At 46.5% G+C, this 23,677-nt stretch overlaps 1 protein-coding gene across 1 annotated transcript in view; it reads right to left on the minus strand.

The window, feature by feature from the left end:
- Positions 1-23,677, minus strand: part of GNG10 (G protein subunit gamma 10) — a 116,955-nt gene that overhangs the window by 16,018 nt on the left and 77,260 nt on the right. The window contains exon 2 of the mRNA XM_069630808.1: positions 14,996-15,127. Within this exon, the coding sequence (XP_069486909.1) occupies positions 15,002-15,127 (126 nt within the window). The 3' untranslated portion in view covers positions 14,996-15,001. The remainder of the gene's footprint in view (positions 1-14,995; positions 15,128-23,677) is intronic.

Here is a 23,677-nt window from a genome sequence, read left to right on the forward strand (position 1 = left end):
AAATGCCAATTCCATTTTTTTTGTGTGCAAATAAGGAAAAGAGTAATAATGTGTGATCAGTAGTACACATGGTAAATGTATTCAATGTTTTTACACACACACAAAAAACAAAAATAAAAAAATAACATGAATTAAAGTTACATTAAAATTCCGAGCTACTAAAAATAAAAGGTTGCATTTATACATTAGGCATGTCACTTGCATACAAAAAGAACAGTAGCCTGTGTGGAAGGTATTATTTTGAAAAATGTATGAATACATCGAGTGCACTGCACTCAAATTGGCACAGCCTGACGGGTATACCATCTTCGCTGTTTGGGGGTCGAAGACAGGCTATGATCTAGAGGAATATGTGCTGGTACAGAAGCAACACCACATAGTATAGAGGTGCCAACATGAAAGAACGTCTAACCAAGGTTCTACCAAGATGGGACCTAACAGAAAACCCACATAACTAATAAATACACTATTGGCCTGCCCCAAGAACGGAAAACTCGGACAGAGCAGACTTTGAAATGAAGGGGAGACATTGGGGGCAGGGTCTTTGCAAATACCTTTAATAGCTTGTCTTCGGGAGCTCAGCAGCGTCGATCCAGGCTTCTAGGTGCTATACTGTGGACGAGCCAGTGTAGAACTGCCGAGTAGATCTTCCCCAATGGGAAGCAGGCGTCAAGACTGTTTGTTCCATACGAGGACTCCCGATGGATCAAGTCAGTGTTCATAATTAGTCTGTGTCTTCCAGTGGGTCGAGTCTGCACCAACACTATACTTCTGCTCGGTTGGGTCGGAACAGTCGGAGAGCGACATGAAGCAAGTCGCTTGCTTACGTGGAGGCGAGACAGTTGCTCCTGTCGACGTGAGCCATTGAAGCCAGACTAACAGCTGGTTAACAGTTCAACATACTTGGGAGTGGCAGAGGCTTCAAGTGAGTTGCACATGTTCGAGCCGGTTTAAAAAGCTTCTCAAGATGGTAAAGAGGCTTTGTGGTGCTTTTTGGGCTTTCTATTAATTGGTAGACCCAGTCTCGGGGGCAAAGTGAGCCCTTTCTTCTGCCCTTACCAACCAGAACGATTTGTAGAGAGCACTTGCTTGGTTGGGTCACCTCTAGTGCAAGGGTCCTGGGTACCAGTGTCTCAGGCGCAGCATGCTTTGTCCAGCCAGCAGGCCAACTCAAATAGGCCTTTGGGATGGTTAGGGAGAAGAGTTTACCTCTACAGTTAATGGTCCAATCCTGGCTTGTATATCAAGTGTTCTTCTGCACGAAGTGAGGAGGGAGGGAGGACAGGAAGTTTGGGAGCTCAAGCAAAGTCCATGATGGGGAGACCCTCCTGAGGACTGAAGATCTTCGCTGGGCTACTCCACTCGCCCCCCTCCGCACCGTGGTGTGGGGCAGACATCGTAATGACAATACGGTCTTTGATGCTCCTGTTCCTAGGGGTACCGCCCAGGGAGGTTCCATGTGATAATATTCCTGCAAAAAGGTCGCTATACAAGAATGGCGCCTTTTTTGCGGCGATATTACCCCATGGAACCAGCAGGGGACACCCCTGCAGCCCCCATATTTTATTAAAGAGAGTTGGGGGACAACCCCGCAACCCCCTCTCCCATTTACCACATATCTTATCCCCATAAATAATGTCGCCTATGCTGTTTCCCAGCGACCATATGTATGGCCCCATTATTTATGGGGATAATATTACCCGATTTCCCCAAGGAGTGGTCCCGTTCACTGGTGGAAGGCAACAACCCTTCTCAAGGTGGGGAATGGGGGGCGAGGGGGTAGTGGGGATTGAAGAAAGGGCTTCCAGAACTTTACCAAACATGGGTGATGTGGGTATGTGCAGCCCAAACAACTTAACACACACCAGCCTCCCCTATCTGCGCGCCCCAGTCATGAATGAATCACTGTCCACCAAGTAGACACTGAAATAAAGGAGTGTGGCTATATGCAATTGCATAATCTCAATAGGCACCTTGTCTAACACAGGCATAGCTGATATTTTGATGTTAACTGCCACCATGCTGCTGGGGGCACACATTTATGATACTTTGAAACAGAGGTACATGCAATTAAAATCCAACCTCTGCTGAAACTTGGGGTTTGTGCAGATGTATTTAGGAATGCACACAGGACCTTTGACCCTGCACCGCTGGAGGGGTCAGAACATGGTACATACATGCATTGTAAAAACGTCATCTGATTAGCAGACCTCACTCGGACACAGATTGCCTGCATCACTTTAAAAAATGTAAAGAAATAATAACTCCCTCACCACACGGCAGTCTATCACACAAGATTTGCAATTCTACACATTATCTGTTGCCGACTAGATGTCTGTGTGACCCCACAAACCAGACTGCTATACAGCTACAATGAAACAAAGAAAATAAACACCTGAACCTAAAGTGCTGCACTGAATATTTAAAAAATAATAATAATTAAGGCATTTGTTCTATGAGTACACAAAAAACAAACTCATTTCCCAACTGCTTCCATAAGTCTGATTTTAGGAATGTGTTTCTCTTTCCTACCATTTCTAGCGAGTATTGGAGTATCGCTCGTGATCTACACAAACCTTTGCAGTAGGAAGTGCTCCTTAATTTTCTAGGACCAGGTGAAAATTGTAAGTAGCACTAGAGTGTGGTGTCATTTGTAATGAACCATCCATTTGTATTGTTCGCACTATTTTATCAGAGGCCGGGTTATTGGGTGAGCAAGTTCAGACAAGTTTACCTGAGGCCCGATTTGAAGTCTGGCACTTACTATGAAGAGCAGCAAACAGACCTATGCCTGAATAAACTCTGTAGCAGACGTTTTGCAAAATGGAAAGGAAAAGTCAAGTACATATCAAAACCTCTAGCTCGCTACCCTTGTCAACCCTATTGCTTAAATAATTTCCTAGAAGTCACTACTACAGTTAGGCTGCCAAATTCACGGTTTCATGTTGAACCTACAATCTAATGCAGTTTCCCCAAATGTTTTTAAAATCGTACACCATGCATGTTAAGCGCCGTGTTCCTTCAAGCAAGGCAAGTTGATATTTCAGTCCGTCACATTTCAAAAGTTAGTGTGACCTTAACATTCCACAGCCTAACAAGGATTTCCCCCCTACACCAAATTATTTTATAAATCCCGACAACTGGGCAAAAACAAAACCTCATGCGGCATTAAAGAGTTAACAGGGTTGGTTTTCAAATTGGAGTGTGTCGCCTAGGTTTATTCTTGTGAATATTTCCAGCCAGAAACTTCCCTTTTGAGCAGGATGTGAACGGGTGTATGGATTTTCCAGTCTTCCTTTCGCACTGCCCCAATAATCGACGGACCGGAGAACATACGTGGTTAGTTTCCAAGGGGTCCAGGAGGTCCAGGATAATGTACAGCAGATTTTCTGTTGCATTAGCCGACCTTGTAAATTAAAGGTCTACTTTTGGATACCTTGCCCAGGTTCAACGTCCAAGTACATTCTTTTTTCAAAACAATCCTCTTTCGAGCATCCATAGCGGTTTATATCGATAAGGCATTGTAAAGCAATGGGGCCCATGTCTCTTCTCTGCCTGCATTTACTGTGTGAGTCTTTCCAGTCAGTGCTCCAGAAAAGATTTTCAAGTGGGAGTATTTTACTCCCTATTTGTTGGGAGTAAAATACATTTTTTTATGGAGTAAATTCAATTCCCAATGGGAGTATTTTATAAACGAAACGGAAATGGAAATATTTTTGTAATAATTATTTCTTTGCACCTAGGTATGCATACAGATACACGTTTACTTCTTCCGATCATGCAGTAATAATAGAAGTTTCTTCCTGTGGTACTACATGCACTGCTGGTCCCAACATATCCATGGAGCTTTGTGAGTGAAAGCAGGGGCACAAGGTCATATGTTTCCGTTTCCCCATTTTATTTTGGGGAGTATTGTTACTCCCCATTTTTATTTTTTGAGAGTATTTGCCTATTTCTAGGGAGTAAAAGTGGCTGATACACCCTTTATCTGTAGGGCGGATTCCTGTGCATAAATAAATCAGAGCTCAGGCCCATGCTGCCCGTTCCCACACAGACTGGCTTCTTGGGAGGGAAGGTGGCCCTTTAATCCCCCCCACCCTTACCCTGCCTCAAGCTCCTATGAAGGTGGGTGTTGGGTTAAGCAGGTTGCACCCCAGTTACTTACCAGTTTCCCACTCTGGCTCGGCTTCCTTAACTGCTTCAATGCAGCTCCTTCGTCATTTCACCCCCCACCCCATAAACAGCTTCTAACTGCCCCGACTTAACCCAAAAACCATGCACCCTTCTCGCACATCTCCCTGCTGCGCTGTTCTTTGTTTGATGCAAGTGTGCTGCAGTAAAGCCCCATGTTGCATGTGCAGTGCAGCAAAGACATCTGCCAACATCATACACCAGAAGTCGTGCTTTCATCCCCCACAGTTACTTGGAGAAAGGGGACCAAAGACCAATTTACCCTTCATTTCCAAAATGACCGAGGTTCACAAGTTTTGAGTTCTGTGAAAAAAACACTTGCCACTTGCGAGATGGTGGATTTGGAGGATTGTGTGGAAGGACTAGTCTGTTCGGTGTAATGAATAGTTTGCAATTTAGTTGTGCAGGGTGCACCATATCCCCATTAAAAGTAGAACACCTACTAAACAATATAATCGTTTTCCGGAAATTCTGTATTGTAGCAAGGATAACTTGCAGATCAGGTTTCCAGCACGGCCATTTGCAAGCCTTCCAAATTAGTTACGGAGAGACCTTAGAAATAATTTTGCTAATACAAGCAATAAGTAGACCAAATTTGCCTTTTACCAAGGGCAATAGAAGAAAGTAGTGTGGGAGGGCGGTACCTATTCCCATCACGAACCTTTCATTTTTTCGATAGCAAAACTAATCAGCAAATATTTTCTTCAATCATAAGAATTTCACAATCGCATTAAAGAAAAAGGTACTGCAATCTCTGTAATATGTACTTATGTGTAGTACTGAAATTAACCTAGAAGCCGACAGGGGGCAAGCTCCACGGATCAGCACTGAACATCTTGGCCAGGGATGTATTTGCCCAAGGGTTGCCAACAAGTGCATCCAGCCGGTTTCCCCTGCATGGGCCCGAGCTCAGAACTATGGAATAGGATTTTAAGGTTCTTTGATGCTCTCAGGCGGTGCAAATGGACATTATGGGTGGAGGCTCCTTTAATACTGGGTGAAACTGCAACACTGACCACAGCAGCACTTCTAAACTCTCTGGAATCCTGGCTGATCAGATTGTAGCAGGAGAGAGCAATATTTACCTAAATAGTGGAAGAGTTAATTGTCCTATTTTAGCAGCATTTTCCATTGCAGTCTTTAGACCGCTTTATCAAAAAAACAAGGTACAAAAGGCTGCGTAACATTGTAGGACGCAGTTGAAATCTTATTTTCGGGGAAGCAGTATGAAGGGAAGCCAGAAGAGGCCGAAGGGGCCAGCAGAGGTGTGCAGTAGGGGCTGTGTAGCTGGATGAAAGTGCAGTTGAGGGATGGGGGGGTGGTGGTAGAAGGCAAAATGGATAGAAGCCAAAAAACGATCTTCCTGGGGGCAGCTTGCACAGCTGCCTTCTGCAAAGTCTGTCTTGTTTGCGACGTTCAGACACTGAAACAATATTTTGTCCCTGTTCTTTTAGGGGGGGGCACCTTAAAATCGATCTGTAAGAACTTGAGAACAGTGAATGTGTACATCCAGAGTTACACTTAATCAGATCCATAAGCCTTGCCCTGGCCAAAGACTTTCACAGCCATTTCCGTCTCGGGAGACTGGAGATGCCAATAGTCTCAGTTCATGTCCTTGAAGTCAGTGTCCTGCAATGGCTCTACAACGCCATAACAGGCACCCTTCATACTGCTTGGTAAGAATATAGGCCATATTGCAGTCTAACCTTAGGTTACAGAACAATCTCACAATTTAGTAACTTATAACTCTACAGAGTAAGTTGGCCAAAGACACTCTTCAGTAAACTATACAGAATGGATCAATGAACCCCATCCTTAGTTTTATGAAACTAGAGCTTACACAATGGCACCACTTTTACAACGAACACTGGCTAGCTACACACAAAAAAAATGACATCCAACTCAATCAGCCCCAACACATGCGCCATTTCCCACGTGTCGAAATATGCATAACATATACACATTAAGAACCAAAAAGAAAACCACAAACACCTCGCCAAATTGAACACCTATCAAGTGATCCCCGATGATTTCTAGACTACCTTCATTTCAGATAAGTTTGTTATAATATAAATATCTTAACAAAACATTGCATAAGGTAATCGGGTAAGCTTATTAATCCTTGTTATTCTAATTCACATCAATCATTCATATACAAATGTGGGAGGTTTCGCCACTGCAGGTCTCAAAACATGCACTAGCCACTGTTGGTGATAATGACTCTTGGCGAGTAATAAATGTTGCGCTGTGTGCATGTGGAGAACTAAAGGAGGGAGTGACTCTAAGCGTGGCTTGTTACTTGAAATGTTCAGCCATGCCCACAGTTCAAATTCTATCCCAAAGTGTCACTGCACTCCAATGGGCTAGCTTAAAATGCAGACTATCGTAATACATCATACTACCTGTTTACTTAAAGACCACCTAAAACGAATACAAATTGTTTCTCAACATATATCTTGGTGAGATGCTCCTTTCCCTAAGGACATAGTTTGAACACTGCCTTATCATGGATTTATTTAACCAGACAGACACACTGGATTTCCAGTATATTAATACAGGCACTAATATCAGTCAGACCAACAAGCCATCTACTTTGTAACAGTATCTTTGTCACCACAATCCCCTGCCTTCCCATTCTCTCTCACCAATCGCTTAGAGGTTTAGCCTTCCAAACTATTAACCCTGAAAGTGCCTGCAACTTGAATTATTGCCTTCTGTATGTATGAGACCAAACTACTAGCCAGCTATAATGTACCTGCAACATCAATTCTATACCTACACACAGGACACGATTTATTACTTGGCAACTGTCAAATATCACTAGCCAATGATTAGTAAAGAGTGCAACCTTAGTGCCCTGCAGGCCTTCTCGAATACCCAAACTTCACAAAATGTTACTCAACAATTGGAAATCTACAATACCTTCCTTTTGGAAATAACTACGGTATAATACCATACCACATCTCTCTTGAAAACAATAACAAGGCTGAAAATAAACGACTCCAGCTATTGTAAACCTCTGGATCATCCTCGTATCCCCAAGAATAATACAAAGATCCAACAACTTTACTTTCCACAATGAGAAAAAATAAAATGGGGGTAGGAGGGTCCAGAAAAAGCCTCTTCTATTCAAAAGCATTTAACGCTACCTGCAACTCATCAAAACAGAGCTTAACATGTCTTGAAAACAAACACATTAGTACTCCAGCCAAGCCAGTAACTATGCAATGGATATAAGCAATACACAATCTTCTTGAATTTAGATCGCTTTTTTGTCTAGAATACAATAAAGCATCTACCCCCTCCTGAACATGAATACACCTTAATGCAACACATCTCAACTTATGTCAGAGTGACATTTAAAGAACCCACAACTTTCTAGCTTTATTTTTTTGCAGAATGAAATAAAGACGAAATAGAAGATCACTTCCAGAATGAAAACTGTCATGCAAAGCCCTGCCCAGCTTTTACTGTAAAAACAATATTAAGGAGATTCTACACATCACTGCCTTGGACAGTACCAAGCAGCTTTAAAAGCTCTTGGATTAGCCACTTTCTAAAAAAGAAGGAAAAAAATAGATCGACCTAGAAATGCCTAACTATAAGACCAGATAAATGCACCTTTGCTCACGTATATCTTAGACAGAAAAGTAATGTGGCAGCTTTTAAGAACATGTTGAAAAATGATTGGCAATTGGCATCTGGTTAGTCCTCTCAGGCTCCCCCAACTTGAACAAGCTAGATTTTTCCCGGTTTATCCATATCTAGTAAGTGCAGTAGATTCTCCTCAGGTTGGCTGACATACAGTAGCATGTCGTCTGCGTAGAGGTTTACTGTGTGTGCCACTCCCTTATCTTTATTCCGGCTTCCGCGTGCTGTGTTCTCTGGAAGGCCATCAGCGGCTCTAAGGCCCGGATGTACAGCATTGGCAACAGCGGGCAACCCTGCTCAGTGCCTTTCCTCACCTCCCATGCCCCAGAGATCTGTTTCCCTGTTGGCACCCTTGCCTTGGGAGCCGTGTACATTAGCTTCACCCATTTTATAAAGGCGATGCCCATCCTAAACCTTCCCAGGGTCTCTAATTACCCGTCCCACCTGACAGGATCAAAGGCCTTAACCGCATCCAGTGAGGCCACTGCACAGTCTCCGCACATATGGTTTGTGCTATCTATTACAGGGTGCAGCTTCCAGAGGTTCCATGAGGTGCATCGCCCCAGTACGTAGCCAGTTTGGTCTTCATGGATCAGGTTTCCTATCACTTTCCCGAGTCTGTTTGCTAGTGTTGCCGCTAAGATTTTACTGTCCTGGTTCATCATGGATAGTGGCCTGTAAGTTCCACAGTCTTGCAGTGGCATCCCTGGTTTAAGTATGGGCACTATTATGGATTCTCAGAGGTTGCTCGGCAGCACGCCCACTTCACACGCCTCTGTGAAGACTTGCAGTAGCCTGGGCGCTAGCACCTCTGATATATGTCTTATAGAATTATCTGGGTATCCGTCAGGCCCTGGTGTCTTAGTGGTCGGGATTTCGGCTATCGCTTCTCCGATTTCCTCAAGCGCGAATGGGGCGTCCAATGCCGTCACCTGTTCACGCCCCAGGCGTGGCATATCTACTTGGCACAGGGCGTCCTTTATGTCCATGTCATCACCCTTCTCATCTCTGGTGTACAGTGCCTCGTAGTACTTAAGAGAATATATCATTTATTTCGCTCTGTGTACCAGCTACCGTTCCATCTTTGTTCTTTACATTATTAATCATCTCCCACGGTTCCTCTCGTTTGCATAGCCAGGCCAGTAGTCTCCCGAGTTTGTCCCCTTCCACATGTACATTTTGGGTGTACTTTGCGTAGTCAAGTTTCCCCAGTCTGCAATGCCTTCCTGCCGCAATTGCATCAGTTTTTCCCCCTCCTCCTTCACTTCTAATAGCATCCTTTCTTCCCGTACTATGTCCCTTTCCGTATTCTCCAGTGACCTCTATTTCTGCTCTCAGGCCTCCCATTCTGCCTATCGCCTCTCCCCTCATAACAACCCTGAAGGCTTTCCACAGTATTCCTGTTTCTTCTACACTCCCAGTTTTGGTCTCAAAGTATTCTTCTATTTTGTCGCTCAGGTGGTTCCTGAAGCTATCTTCTAGCAGGGCTGCAGCCCTTAATTTTCATGTGGGTATTGGTGCTCTCAGCGCCGTCACATGCCAGTGTGCCATGAGCGGGGCGTGATACGACAGTACCATGGTTTTGTACTCAGTCTTCAAAGTCGCCCAAAGTCTCTGTTCCCGTGAATATATAGTCTAATCGTGTGTGCATGACATGTGGAGTCGAGTAGTGCAAGTATTCCCTCTCTCCACTATGCCTTTCTCTACATATGTCCGAAAGTTGTAGGTGTTACAGCAGGTCCCCCAGTGCCCTAGCCGGGGGTACCAGCTTCTTGTGTTTCTCATCAGATCTGTCTAGTTTAGGGTTTAACGTACAATTAAAGTCGCCACCCCATACCCACGTCGCTCCCCTATATGTAGCTAGTTTCAGGTATAGTGACTTAAAGAACAGGGTTGCGCCATGGTTTGGGGGCGTACGTGTTTATCAGGCATACTGCCCTGTTTTCTAGCATACAATGCGCCACCACCAGCCTACCCTCCTCGTCTTTCTAGAAGTCCAGGACCTGGAAAGGGACTGTGGGTGCTACCCACACCAGGACCCCACTAGCATAAACTGAGTATGTTCAACCATACAGTTTGCCCACACCCTCCCTTCTTAGCGATTATAGCCTGCTTCTCCAGGTGAGGTGCGTTTCCTGTAGCATTGCTATTTGTATCCCTTTCCTTTTCAAGTATGAATGTACCCATAATCTCTTTATGTAGTTGTTTAGTTCCCTAACTCTCCAGGTCACCACCCCCAAGCCTTTACTGCCCATCTCAGTCATTTTCACAAGGCTGCAACCTTTCCACCGCCCAGTCCTCCCATTCACCCATGCTCTTCCCTTGTGCAAGTGCTTTTCTTGAGCTGCATTTAGGGGTCTCATTGTCCATGCTTCCTCTGCATCCATTAGTTCTTTGTTTGTCACAGTTTAGGGCACTAATAACCTCCCCAGTCCCCACACATTGACCATTTGTCCTGGTCGTTCACCCCCCCCCCCCCCCCCGACTCCAAAAACTAACCGTCAACAATAGCTTTTGCAAACAGAGGATAACTTGCCTAGCAGCATGTTGTTGCTCTGGCGCAGTCGCTTCTCTCGCCTTCCCATCCCCTCCACCTCGATGCCTCCCACAGACATCTAGGTCCTAAACGTGGGATGTCCCATTGTTGCCGTGGAGGTTGTCATCCGGTTGTTGGTGTTGTAGTCCGGCGATTTAAGCGTTGAGCTCCCGCATCTAAGGCATCAAATGTTATCCTTAGTGTCCGTCCGTGGTATGCTCAGTTGTCTTCCTGATCCATCTCTCTGTACTACTGATCTTACACATCAGGGTCCATCATTGTCCCTACCCCAGCAGTTGTGGTAGCCCTTGTTCTCCCATCCACGCATATGCCTCCTGTGTGTTGTCAAAGAAATGCATTCTGCCGTTGTGTATGACTTTTAACTTGGCCGGATATATCAGTATGTATCTTAGGTTGGCCTTCCTCAATCTCTTTAGTCTTTCCAAACATCGCTCTTTGTTTTTGCACCAGGGCTGTGTAGTCTGGGCAGATTGCCAGCTTGGAGGAGTTGCACGTGATCTTTCCTCCCTCTCTCGAGAAGGCCAGGGTCCTCTCTCTGTCTTTGAAATTCATGATTCGCTATTACAGGCCTCGCGGGTGCTCCCGGCGGGTCAGCGTGTCTGTCTCATCTCATGCAGGATGAGGTTCTCCACATAGCTCATCAGATTTTTGCCTTCTTCTCCCTCCGGGAGACCTAGTATTCTGATGTTGTTCGTTCTAGCTCTCCCCTCGGCATCCTCCACTCTATGTTCTAGTGTCCGCACTCTCTCCAGTACCTCCGCCATCTGCGTCTGCTTGTTAGCTTTATTGGTAATGTTCTCCTGCACTCTCTCTTCTGCCATGCCCATCCGATCTGCCAATTCGCGGACGTCCTGGTGCAGTAGCCCCACATCCACTATCACTGAGTCTATCTTGTGTTCAAGTGCTATTTTCAGCGCTGCTATGGTTTCTAGGATTGGGCCTTCCTCTTGCGGGCTGACCTCTGGGTTGTCAGTGCCACTGACTGATGATGGAAGCATATGCCCGGAAAGGAGATAGCAAGGCGCCCTCATCACCTGCTTGCCTTGTCTGGCATTTGGGACTTTGCTACCGTTGCCTGCAGCGTGGAGTGGGTGTTCTCAGCGTGCCTCCGTGATGCTTCTTTGGTGATGGTTCCAGTGCCCCGGTGAGATTGTCCTGTTGGGGGGGTGTTTCCTGGCAGTCCTTTGGCATGCCACTCCTGCCAGGATCAGCTCCCCCCGTCCCTGTATGTGCCACCTCTCCTCAGCTGTCTCTGCACCTTCCAGGCCTTGCTCAGGGGTCTGCGTCCGGTGTTTAATATTGTTTGCTGTCCGTCAGAGCCTGGCCTGCCAGCCAAGCACTGTCGCTCAGGCCTATGTGATATGATATGGCATTTATAACGCACCTAGACATAAGTGTTTCAAGGTGTGACGAGGAAAGGGAGGGGGAAACAGAGGGAAGACAGACAGCTATCCTACTAGGCCAGGTGACATTGCGATCGCGCAAGTGCAGGGGAGAGTGCAGTACACAGAATAAAAGTAAAATAAATAGAATAATAATAAAAGTGCGGCCAGCTTGTGGCAAGGGTAATTGCAGACAGGTGTCAAGTGCTAATAGGGGCTGTAGGGATACAGAAACAGTCCCAGAGTGCAAGGGGGGCAGTGCGGGTGTGGAACTGGCGGGGAGGGGACCTGGGCCCGAGATCAGAGGGAAGTCAGGTAACCAGTGCAGTTTCAGATTCAGCCAGGAGATCAGCAGGGGAGAGGAGGAGAGAAAGCAGAAGAAAAGAGGAAGGTCTTGAGGTGCTTCCGGTACCGGAGATGGTTCTCCTCAAGTTTCAAAGAGGCAGGTATGTTCCAGAAGGAGGCCCCAGCAGAGGAAAGCGATCTACCACCAACTCGCTGCTTGGAGAAGTGACTAACCCTGAGGGAGTTGGAAGCGGATGAGCGAAGAGCTTGAGAAGGAAGATATTTAGGAAGCTAGAGTTGAAGGTATTGAGGTCCCAGGCCCCAGAAGGCCTTGTGGACAATGCAGAGGGTTTTGAACTTAATCCTCACCGCCACTGGCAGCCAGTGCAGAGATTTCAGTCCTGGGGAGATACGATCCATGGGCTTAAGTCGCGCAGTCCTGTTTTGGATGAGTTGCAGAGGGCGGAGAGTAGAGGCAGGCAGATTTAGAAAAAGGCTGTTGCAGTAGTCCAGTAAGAGCTCTGGAGACAGTGAGCTACTGGGGAAAGGAGAAGAAAGGAAGAATACCTCGGAGGAGGTGCAGCTGGTAGTGTGACTTCTTAGAGATGTCAGAGATGTGAATGTGTAGTCGAAGAGCACCCCAAGGATTTTAGCCTCACAGGTGGGAGCAGGAAGTGGGCCAAGAGAGGCCAGCCACAGAGTTGACAGGAAAGGTGGGAGGAGGTGTGCCGATGAGGAGAATCTCAGTCTTACTGGCATTAAGGCAGAGATCACTGGCGGCACACTATTCCTGGACAGACAGAGAAGAAAGAAGGAGAAGAGGTGGCTGAAGGGAGCCTGAAAATGAGCCGAGTGTCATCCGCATAGCACTGAAAGTTGGGGCAGAGAGCAGCGTTGCAGTGGGCAAGAAGTGCCAGGTATTGATTTAACAGCCAGGGAGAGAGGTTAGCCCCATGGGGAACACCACAGGAAGAGATAGAGGAGAGGAAGGACCCAAGTTAGACCTGGGAGGGTCGATCGGAGAGGAAGGAGGTCAGCCAAGCCAGGGCCTGATCAGTGATACCCAGGTTATCACAGAGACGGTTGAGCAGGATGGCATGGTTGACTGTGTCAAAGGCAGAAGAGAGATCAAGTAAGATGAGGACACAGGGGGTGTTGGAGAGCAGGTCTTCACGGAAGTTCAGGAGAGCAGTTTCCGTGCTTCTGGCAGCTCTGAAGCCAGACTGATGGTCATGGAGACAACCAACAGATTCAGAGTGAGAATTAAGCTGGGAGATGGCCAGTTTTTCCAGGAGTTTGACCAAGAAAGGAGTGATGGAGATTGGACGACAGTTAGCCAGACAGGAAGGGTTTGTGTGTGCTCATCTTTTCTGCGCTCCTGCGCTATCCAGCAGGGGCGGCTGCTGGTCTCCTAAATGTTCGCCCTTTCCTGTGGCTTCCCTCAGGGTGCTTGCACTCCCCAGCGGCCTGTTCCTCACACTGTAGGCTCCCTTTCCTCCGCTGCTGCTGTGGGCTGCTCCTCTCCGACCATACAGGACCCACAGCCCTCCCGCGCTGTTTCAGTGCGCTCACTTCATTTGCACTCTCCTCCGCTCGCTGGCCTACACCCTCGGTGTGCCTTCCTGCGGTCTCCCCAGGGTGCCAGCTACCGCCTTGCCTCGGTTCGCGGTTGCTCCTCCTCCTCAGCTGGGTCCCGCTCTCCAGCTACCGCTCGTCCGCCAGGCTTCGCTGCTGTTCTCCCACACCACGGTCACTCCGTTGAGGCTGCAGACTCAGGCGGCCCGGGTCTCCTCGTTGCCGGTCGTCATCTTGATTCTGGCACGATGCAACTTCGGAGGACTGTAGTTTCTCCGGTTCACCACCTTGCGGCACGGAGGCTTCTCAGGAATTCTCCTCAAATCTTGTGGGACGCCTCTGTGTGATCAGCTGGTCGGATGTGTTGCTGCTAAAGGAACTTCTGGAGGATCCGGCGGGAGCTCGCTTCCCCTGCTGCCTCACTCCATGGCAGCTGATCACGCCTCCATCCGTTACATTTATTAAGCACTGGATAGTCAGTAACTGACAACAGTTTTTGCCTTCATTACTACTTCATCATGTCCCTTTTAAAGTTGCCATGATTACAACTCCAATTTGTAAAGATTGTTGGTGTTCAATTTGTACTAACAGGACTTGTAAGTTGGAAGTTAAACCATGTACTTCGCTCTAGTTACCATATTAGATGGTTTAAGAAAATGTGTCTATTGCTTTAGGCAAGACCGCTATAATCAGAACCAGTACTGGGGCAAAGCTAGCCCCCTGCCGCCCCCCCCCCCCACTACCCTCTAAAGGGATGCACCCAAGAAAATCCTATCTTTAGGTTCTTCAAAATATTGCTAGTATAATCACCAGTGCCTCTCCCTATGCTAAGGCTAGGTCCATTTTACACCGTTTAATCTGCGCTAGAATATATTAAGGCTCCATTCTGTTTCGATAAACGCATGTATGGATCCCCGCCATCTCCTCAATTGTCTAAAGACTAGATTCACCTCATATCGTTCTTGTGGAACCCTTCAGTCCTCATCTCATTTGCTTCTTTTATTTATTTTTTAGATTTAACCTCAGCAGGCAAAAAAAAAAAAGTCTTGCAAGCACAGACTAGGAACAACCTTCCCTTCAACATTTGACTTGATCCCAAGCGAACATAAGGACAATTTTAAAGCCACCCCTTTTTGTAGCACACTGGAAATGTTAACCATCCTGCATGTCTGGCCAAACATCTCTTCTATCATTTTAATTCTGCTTTGATCAATGACAGGACTTGAATACTATTGAGTTCTCTGTCAATACTATTGTATTCTCTGTGCTATGTAAATATTTTAACACAACATAGAAACCATGGGAGGCAGAGGCTGGGCACTGTACCTGAGACGTTGGAGAAAATGCTACATACCCGATTTTAGAGTAATGCACATGATCTGGGCTCACGAAATGGGTTGCTCCCGGCAGGCATTCCTATGAGCAGTGCATCTTTGCAGGCATTCTGCATGCAGTATTGTTGAAGCTCTGCAGCTGCCTGCGAGACCTGCAATATAAACATAAGAAACAACAGAATATTCAATGTCCAGGAGACAATCATCCTGGTTGCAAAACAGGATGAAACACACAAAGTAATTAAAGTGGTTCCAACTGTACAATTACACAGGTAGCAAACAAGGTTCACAACTTCCAAGAGTATATGTTTATTTTAATTATACCTGGGGTTGGGAAAAAGACATGGGTTGAATACCATACTGAATAATATCACTAATACTTGTAAACCATCTAGAATGTCCAGTTGGCATTCAAGCTCAATGTTCTCCCAAAAAACGAAGCTCCTCACTTTGTTTGCTGGTCTCTTCAGTGCTCTTATCTCACAGACCACTCTGATGTCATTCCTGGCATGCCCTTCTTAATGCTTTCGACCTCGTATGAATTTCAGCAGCAGAATATGGTTGTGAATCATTTATGAATGTCTCATTGATCCACCTACATTCTGAGTTTGCGTAAATGTCAAAAATGTTCTAGTTTTGTGCTCTCCATTTGGCTACTTATTAAAAATAGACACACACAGCAAGGACTATTCAATCAGCTCACTGAGTTCCTTGATACTTGCAACCTCCGGTACACTCTTCAATTTGGCTTTCAACATCTACATTCTACTGAGACAGCGCTCCTCAATGTCAGCAACTTCATCATTTCCACTGGTCATGCTAACCTTTCATGTATGATGCCGTCGACCATTCTGACAGCTCTACATTATCTCTCCTTGGCATGAGAGAGAAGGTCCTTGTTTGGTTTGCTTCATACCTTGCCCAGAGACACTTTCAGGTGTCCTGGAACAGCCTTACCACCCCACTCCCCAGTTCTTCCCCCACGACCTGAACTGTGGAGTTCCCCAAGGGTCTGTCCTTGGTCGATTTCTCTTCTCTATACTTAAGCTCTTAGCACCCTGATCTCCTCTTATGGCTTCTCCCATCAACTCTTCGATTCTCCTTTCAATCCTTATCAGACAAGCTGTTGTCAAAAGATTTCCATCTGTCTCTCTGCCATCCAATTTTGGATGGCCACTCACTCACTCACTCACTCACTCAATCACTCACGCTCAAATCCAATAAAACTGAAGTTCTCTACTTCCCCCACCAAACAAGCCATCTCTTCCTTTTCCTCGCTTCTCTCCCGACTACCTTACTTTGCTTCCGCTCGTAACCTTGGGGTCATTGTAGACCCATCACACCAGTTCTCACTCTTCATCTTCTAATCTGCCACTGCAACCAGACTCCCAATATCAGAAAAATCTGTCTTCATCCTTTCAATACTGCTAAATAGCTAATCTCCGCCCTTTCCAGATCAGACTACTGTGCCAGTCTCCTCTTATGGTCCTCCCAACTATGCTTTCTCACCTCTGGAAAAAGTCCTCAACTTCTCAGTCCGCACACTTCAAAAACCTTCTCGCTTTAGCTCTACCTCCTCTGCCAGTTGCCAGATTGGCTTGCTATCTATGAAACAAAGGGCCAAGTATAAACTTCTATCTTCAAAACTATCCATGACTCGCACCACCCTACCTATCTGGTCATCCAACTCCCTACTCTCCTCCTTGTTAGTGACAAGCATCATCGGCTCACCTTCTTGCCACCACACGAGTTCCCTGCGCTCACTTGTTTCTGCTCGCTCCCTCTCCTCACTCACCTACTCTGGAATGCTCTTCCTCTCTCTACTACTCCAACGCTACCACTATTTAAATCCAACCTCAAGGCTCTCCTTTCTGAAGAACCGATTTCCAAGCACTCTACGCTACTGCATTACCCGGTTTTCCCCTCTCCCTACACATTTGCACAACCCTACAGTAGCTTTCTGTCACCGCTCCATCCTTAATTTAGCACTTCCTCAACCATCCTGCTCCCGTCATTCTGTCCTGTCCTGGTCCTAGGTTTATGTTTTAACCTTCCCCTGCACAACTGGTCTTCAAGTCACATTCTCTCACCCCATTGTAAAGGACCCTTTTCTCCGTTATCAATGTTATATTTTGTAAGCGTTTTTGCCAAAAGTGCATTGCTTGCCCTGTGATTTTTAATGAATAAAATAAAAAGTGATTTTCGTAATTGATATTTCAGCAGAACATTTTGCTGATATACCAGACAAAGAAAAAACGTTTGTCCTAGATCGTATTCATCTGAAAATTGGCTGCATTCAGACAAACGTTTTAAAGTTTCTCTACCCAGAGAGTGCGGTGTGTGTGTTGTGGCAGGATGGGTAAGGAGGCTGACAAGGTGGTATCATTTTGGCTATATACTTTTATTCAAACACAGAATCACATCTCTCCCTCTTCCTAGAGGGGAGTTAGGCAAGATTGTATGCAGTATCCTTTGGGTGCACTACAATAACCTTGACCTCCTGGCAATAGGGACCCAACCTTTGGTATAAGTCTGAACTACACAGGTTGGTAATGGAGCTGAGCAGCTAGGCTTATCTCAAGAGGGGTCAATGTGAGCAGTAATGTTGTGATACAGTTTCACAGTACAGTTATTCAAATAAACCCTTACACTCAAGGTTTCTTGATAAAACAATTATTAATGTATTTATTTCAGTCAGGTGTATAAGCCTTCTTCAGAAGGGAGCAATATATAGATAACACTTAGAATACACTTCAAACACACTCATTGGGGATGGCACACAGACACTTCCTACACCATCAGGTGACTTAAATAGCTAGGACACTGGACATTGATTTATCACTGGTACATTTAGAGCAATACGGAGATCGGTGTAAAAGATAGAATAGAGGAATAAAACAAAGGTTAACAAATAATTCATAAACAGGTAAGTACTTTTAAAGACCTTCCAAAGTAGAGTAAATTGACCCTTTCCTAGGGAAAAGGCCAAAGCACAAAGTCAGAGGTAAAGAGGAGTCTCACGGGGAGCCAGGACAGCCAATGTTAATTGCTCAATGTCAAGGGGAGCTGAAGATCTTCTTTGCAGCTAGGTAAAAAGTCTAGCACAATGTTTTTAGAAATGTTTGTAGAAAATAGAACACTTGAAGGGTCACAAGCTGGGAGTCTTGCGAGGGGCAAAGCTTTAGCAACTTTGGCTTCTGTTCCTGTACAGCTCAGCAGATCCTGTTGTTCCTGAGCCTCCGTCGTGGGGACAAGAGGGAGGATGTCAGGGGACTCCTGCTCGGTAATAGGGAGGTCAGCGGCAGCAATGGGCAAACTTCAATTCAGCGGTCCTTCTGTGTTTCAGCTTCTCGCGTCTGACAGCAAATAGCAACACTGCCGTTCTCCGATATCACTTCAGACTTTCCTTGCTTCTGGGGCCCAGCACTCTGTTGAGGTGGCTCAGGCTTGGTCAGTGCTGCATCAGGGAAGTCCGGAGGATCTTCCTAGCGCTCAGGTCTGACTTAAAAGCAATGCACACAATCTGGTGTTTCTCTCCCTGGTACCTCGGCTCCAGCAGCAGCAGTGGAAATACAGCCAGCTCAGAGAGGATGTCCAGACGGGCTTACTTTGGAGTTGATTTGTTCCACCAACTCAAAGGGAGAAGTCGTCCTTACAGGGCTTCTATAGACGAGGCGAATTCGGAGCTTCAGCATAGCAGCAGGGCTTCACCGGGCAAACGGTCCAGGAGTTGCAGCACTTGCGAAACCTGCCAAAGACAAAACGAACAAAGGGACCAAACCTAAATCTCAAGAAGGACCTTTCAAACAAGAAATGGCGAGGAAAAAAAAAAGAAAAAGACTTGTGCCATTTTGACGAAATGTGCACCCATGGGTGCCTTACAACGCAGCCCGCGGTAAAAACACACAATGGTAGTAAACATTAAACCACTGCCACCAGCCATTAATTGTAGAAAGGGCAACATAAAACATGTTACATGAGAAACTAGACAAATGGGATACTAAGTAACCCCTCCAGCACCCTATGGTAAGATAGTGTGTGCTGGGTCTAGAAAGTTACAAAATGTAAGTAAAGCCAATTTCACTTCACTGCTTTTGGAAACAGTAGTTTCACCAAGAGACGGTATTTAAACCTTTGGGAAATCTAAGAGACTTCCCTGTGCCACTGCACTGAAGGTGCTGTGTGACCATGTAAAGATGATGCATATAGAGTTTGTCAGACTCCAAAGTCAAAAGAAAAACAGAATAAATCACATCAAAATTACATGAGATATAAAAAGTCCTAAAGTCCAGCAAAAAGATCTGGGGGTCTCTAAGGAAGAAGGGAATTAACACATTTCTGAGAATTATCCCTAACAAGGGGCTTTCCCTACCTCAACCTAGAATAACTTGGGTACTCGTCAGGATGTAAAATGATCAACCAATATACCGGCCTCTGTCCAAACCAACTACTCTATCCCTACCAGTAACAAAGGGTTCAATGAACAGCTTTTCCAAGCCACCAGGAGAATGGCTCCCTTCTCCAAGTAAAACAATGGAGTCATAGGCTCACTTAACAGCAGTCTCTTGCAAAAGGGTCCGATTTACCAAAAATACCTAGTCCAGGAGAATGACTCCCTTCTCCAGGTCTGTCTGGAAGACTTTTGGAGACACTCTCTTGATAGATTTTTGTACAAGTCTTCAGAAGTCACTTTACTTACTCCAAAGGATTTGCAAACCAAATCAAGGCTTTATCAATTGTTCTTATTGCCGGCCCTTTATCAGGACTTTTTATCTTTACCAAATATGCTTAGACCAAGGATTTGTGAACAATGGTGTTAGGGCTTTATCCACTCTTCATATTGCTGATACTTTATCAGGAATTCTTTTATCTTGATTGTTAGGGTGTTCACACCCTGACAGTTATTGGTCCTTTTTGGTATTTTCCACGCATGCTGAGTTTCCCACTGTGACTTATGGTTTCTTGAGTCTCTACTGTGACCAGGGGGCGGGGAGGAATTCACGCCCAAGGCACACTTGACTCTTGGCATCACTGCCGTGATGAGGGAGGTCACTCCAGAGGAATACTTGACTCTTGGGGTCCCTGGATCCTACCCGGCGCTCCTGCAACTCCAGTTACCTGTATCTTCAGTGGGGAGTTCAACCAGTTCTTCCTGGGACACAAGTCGCTGTTGGTTCTGCACACGGTCTGTGCATTCGCTCAGCGAGTATTCTTGCTTTCCTCCTCTCTGGTCTGTTGCTGCGGCAGTCTCAGTGTGTTTTATGGACCACTCGGTCCACATCGGAGAGGCCATGCCACCGCTGGATTCTTCCTGCCTCTGCAGCAAGTCGGGTTCCCTACGTCTCACGTAATTCCTTTTGGCCTCTTCTTCAGAGATTGACTGGTCTCTCGATGCTTCGGGCAGCGCAGGTTTAAATTTCCCGGACCCTGCAGGACGGACAGCAGCTTCTCACGCAGCTCTTCCTGCTGCTGAACACTTAGTCCTTCCTCGGTCTTTACTTTATACTGTTGGGTCCGCCCCAGCATAGCATCACTGTTTGTTGTCAAAGCCTTTGAGGTTATCTTCATGCTTCCTAGTGGCCACCTGGTCACAGCTCTTGGGCAATCCTTTCTACTGTTGTTCTGAATGTTTCTTTGGTTCTTCTTCGTCTCAGTCCAATCTGGTCCTGCAGATGCAATAGTAGAGACTTCACAATAACATACAGTAGTAGTTTCAGGTTGGGAGGGAGGAGTCGTCAACAGGGCCATAGCATCTGTGAACAAGAGTTTAGGGAGGTCTTTCACGTGAAACAAGTACTTATCCCCTCGAGGGGAGTCTCTCCCTATGAGGTCCATCAGCTTTTTACCACCCATAGGGGGACTATTGGGTAGTGGCCGCATCTGCCTAGCCTCATAGGGAAGGGCTCCCCTCTGGGGGTGAGGGGGGAGTGACGAGAACCTGTGAATCGTAACAGTAGGCTACATTAAGATACTTTTCAACTGTGTACTGTAGTTGTCTAACAGCACTGTTGCTTGCCCATGCAGTGGTGTATTGTACCCTCGTCAGAGGTACAGTGATCAGATCTGTGAGATAATGGACTAAAGGGCAAATGGGTGGAAAGCTTAAATGTACATCAACAGTTTGTACAGGTAAGAAAGGGAAGGAGGGGTAGGGATGGATATGGAGTTGGTTTGCATGCATGTAGATAAGGATTAGAAGACAGTGCTGAAACGAACGGTTAAATGCTTAATGTTCCTGATAATGGGTGGGGGCATTCAAGAGCCAACCCAAGATACCTACTCTCGCAGAGGTTATGCAAACACAGAAGGCTGTGGCAAAGATCAGCGCTGAGTGTGCAAACCTTCGCTAATGCTCTGCCCAGGCCCCCCCTGTGGAGGCTTGGTCTGAGGCACCCCAGAAGAGAACCCTGAGGCTGGTGGCAGATTCCCCTGCTCCACTGAGGCTAAATGACAGACGAGGAACTACATATGAGGTTGGCCCTCCCAGCAGCTGCCGTTGGATTTTCCTGCTGCGCGACACCCAGGGTGGAGGGGAAAATACCCCATCCTCATAGGCCAATCTGTGGGCTGAAGTACTGCTATCCCAGCAATCCTGTGCCCGGCATGCTTCTCCATTCCGTGGGATGGACCAGGGGACCCCGGTAGGGAACCCCAGCGCGCTGGACCCTATCGGTTGGCAGCAAACAGGAGAAGATCCTGTGGCCCTCTCACCACTCTATGGATGACCCATCATAGCCACAGGGTATTAAAACAACCACAGCCTCTACAAAATTCTGCACCAGCTCCATCATTACCTCCTGCACCCACGCTGAGCCTGGTTCCCATGAACCTTTGGCCTGATAGCCGATCTCTTCAGATCCCCCTCCGCCAGCCTGCTCTTCGTGGCTGCTGGGATCGTCCCAGTAACGCTGCCCTGACTTTATGGTGAAGGGAGGTAGTAGACAATCCTGGTTGACCTTTACACCAAAACAATTTAATATTATAAAAATAAACACACAGTTGCCCAACCCAGCTGTGAATACGTCAACTTTGGCCATCGAAACTGCCGGCTCTGGCTCCACGCCCAAGGCCCATTCCTGGGGCTCTGCAGCGACTCTTCAGATTGCAAACCAGGATCCCCCCCCCTCAGAGCTCTCAGTCATCCGATCCCAGTTGAAGGCAGGATTTGAGTCAGTCAATTCCAAGTTGGACAATCTGCTCTAAAAGGTCGACAGGATGCAACAGAGGATTAGTGGATGGATCCTCGGAGGCAGAACACCAGCTAAGTGTCCCGGAAGACAATGGAGCAAAAATGAGTCACCCTATCTGAAGCCTTCAAAATACTGTGAAAGTCCCCTATAGCAGGCAATATGAAACGGTTTATGGAGGACTGTTTTTATGAAGTGCTTCAGGATCCCCCACTCTCCTCCCAGTTCCTTGTAGAGAGGGCACAGAGTGGTGCCCCCCCCCCCCTCCATCCATCCACCTCACGGATAGAATCTGGTCCAGTTATTGTCCATTTACTCAGAGACAGGGATGTCATCCTCAAAAGAGCACATGATCTAGGAGAACTACACTTTCAGAAGGCAAAGGTTTCCTTATATCCAGAATTTACAGCAGCAGTTCAGCGAGCGTGAATGTCATTTTCCACAGTCAAGGCTAATCTCTGGGATAAGGGAATTACATAAGCAATGCTCTTCCTGTCAAACATACAAGTTGTTCATAATGACAAGACTCAATTTCTTTACCCAGGCTCTCCCTGGCCTGAACCCTCTACCGTCCCCCTATTAGTACCGGTTTAAGTTAAACTCTGTCCGGAGATGATACTCTTGCCTAAGGAAGGCAGGGACAGAAGAGACTGTGCCAATTACCGTCCCCAATTAATGATAAACGTGGGTATCAAGATCTTGTGTAAGATACTGGCGGGGTGTCCGATGCCAGTAATGCAGGGTCTGGTGCACTTGGACCAGACAAGGTTTATACTGGGAAGATCCACCCATCAAAACAAAATCTGAGGAGATTATGTCTGATCCTGGATAAGTATAGGAATATCGCGGTGGTTAGCTTAGACTCATCTATTCACTCGGGGTCCTGGGACTTCCAATGGATGGTGAGGAGTAGGATTGGTCTGGGAGACCGGTTCATAGAATGGGGACAGCTTCTCTATGGGGGCTCTGCCTCGAGAGTGCAGATTAATGGGGTGGTGTCGCAACCTTGACCAGTGCAACGGGGCACACGCCAGGATTGCCTGCTGCCCTCCCTGCTTTTTTTTGCGCTGGTCATTGATCCGCTGGTACAGGTGGTTCATAAAAGGCATGAAGCAGTAGGACTGTAGATGATGGGGGAGGGGCAGGCATTGTAGATTGCTATATACAGATGACGTGTTGCTCTATGTAAATGAACCAGTGACTAACTTGAGCCAGGTCATGGCAACAGTGGGTGAGTTTGGGAAATCTCGGGGTTGGTTGTGGATCACTCAAAGTCCACAATTTACACAGTGCCATTGTAGGGAGCTAGAGCAGTACGGGATGGAAACACCTGAAAGGGGGCTTCCATTACCTTGGTGTAATGGTATGTGGGGATTTGAAATGGGTATATCAACAAAAAGTGGTTAAGGCAGTGCCCATTTTTAGAAAGCTAGCCGATTTTTTGGGTGCGATTCCTCATCTTATTGCTGGGGCGCGCTGCTAGTCCTAAACTACTGTACGTGTTGCAGGTAATGC

Source organism: Ambystoma mexicanum, chromosome 6q (genome assembly GCF_040938575.1).
Source record: "Ambystoma mexicanum isolate Mex_15411 chromosome 6q, UKY_AmexF1_1, whole genome shotgun sequence".
Lineage (NCBI taxonomy): Eukaryota > Metazoa > Chordata > Amphibia > Caudata > Ambystomatidae > Ambystoma > Ambystoma mexicanum.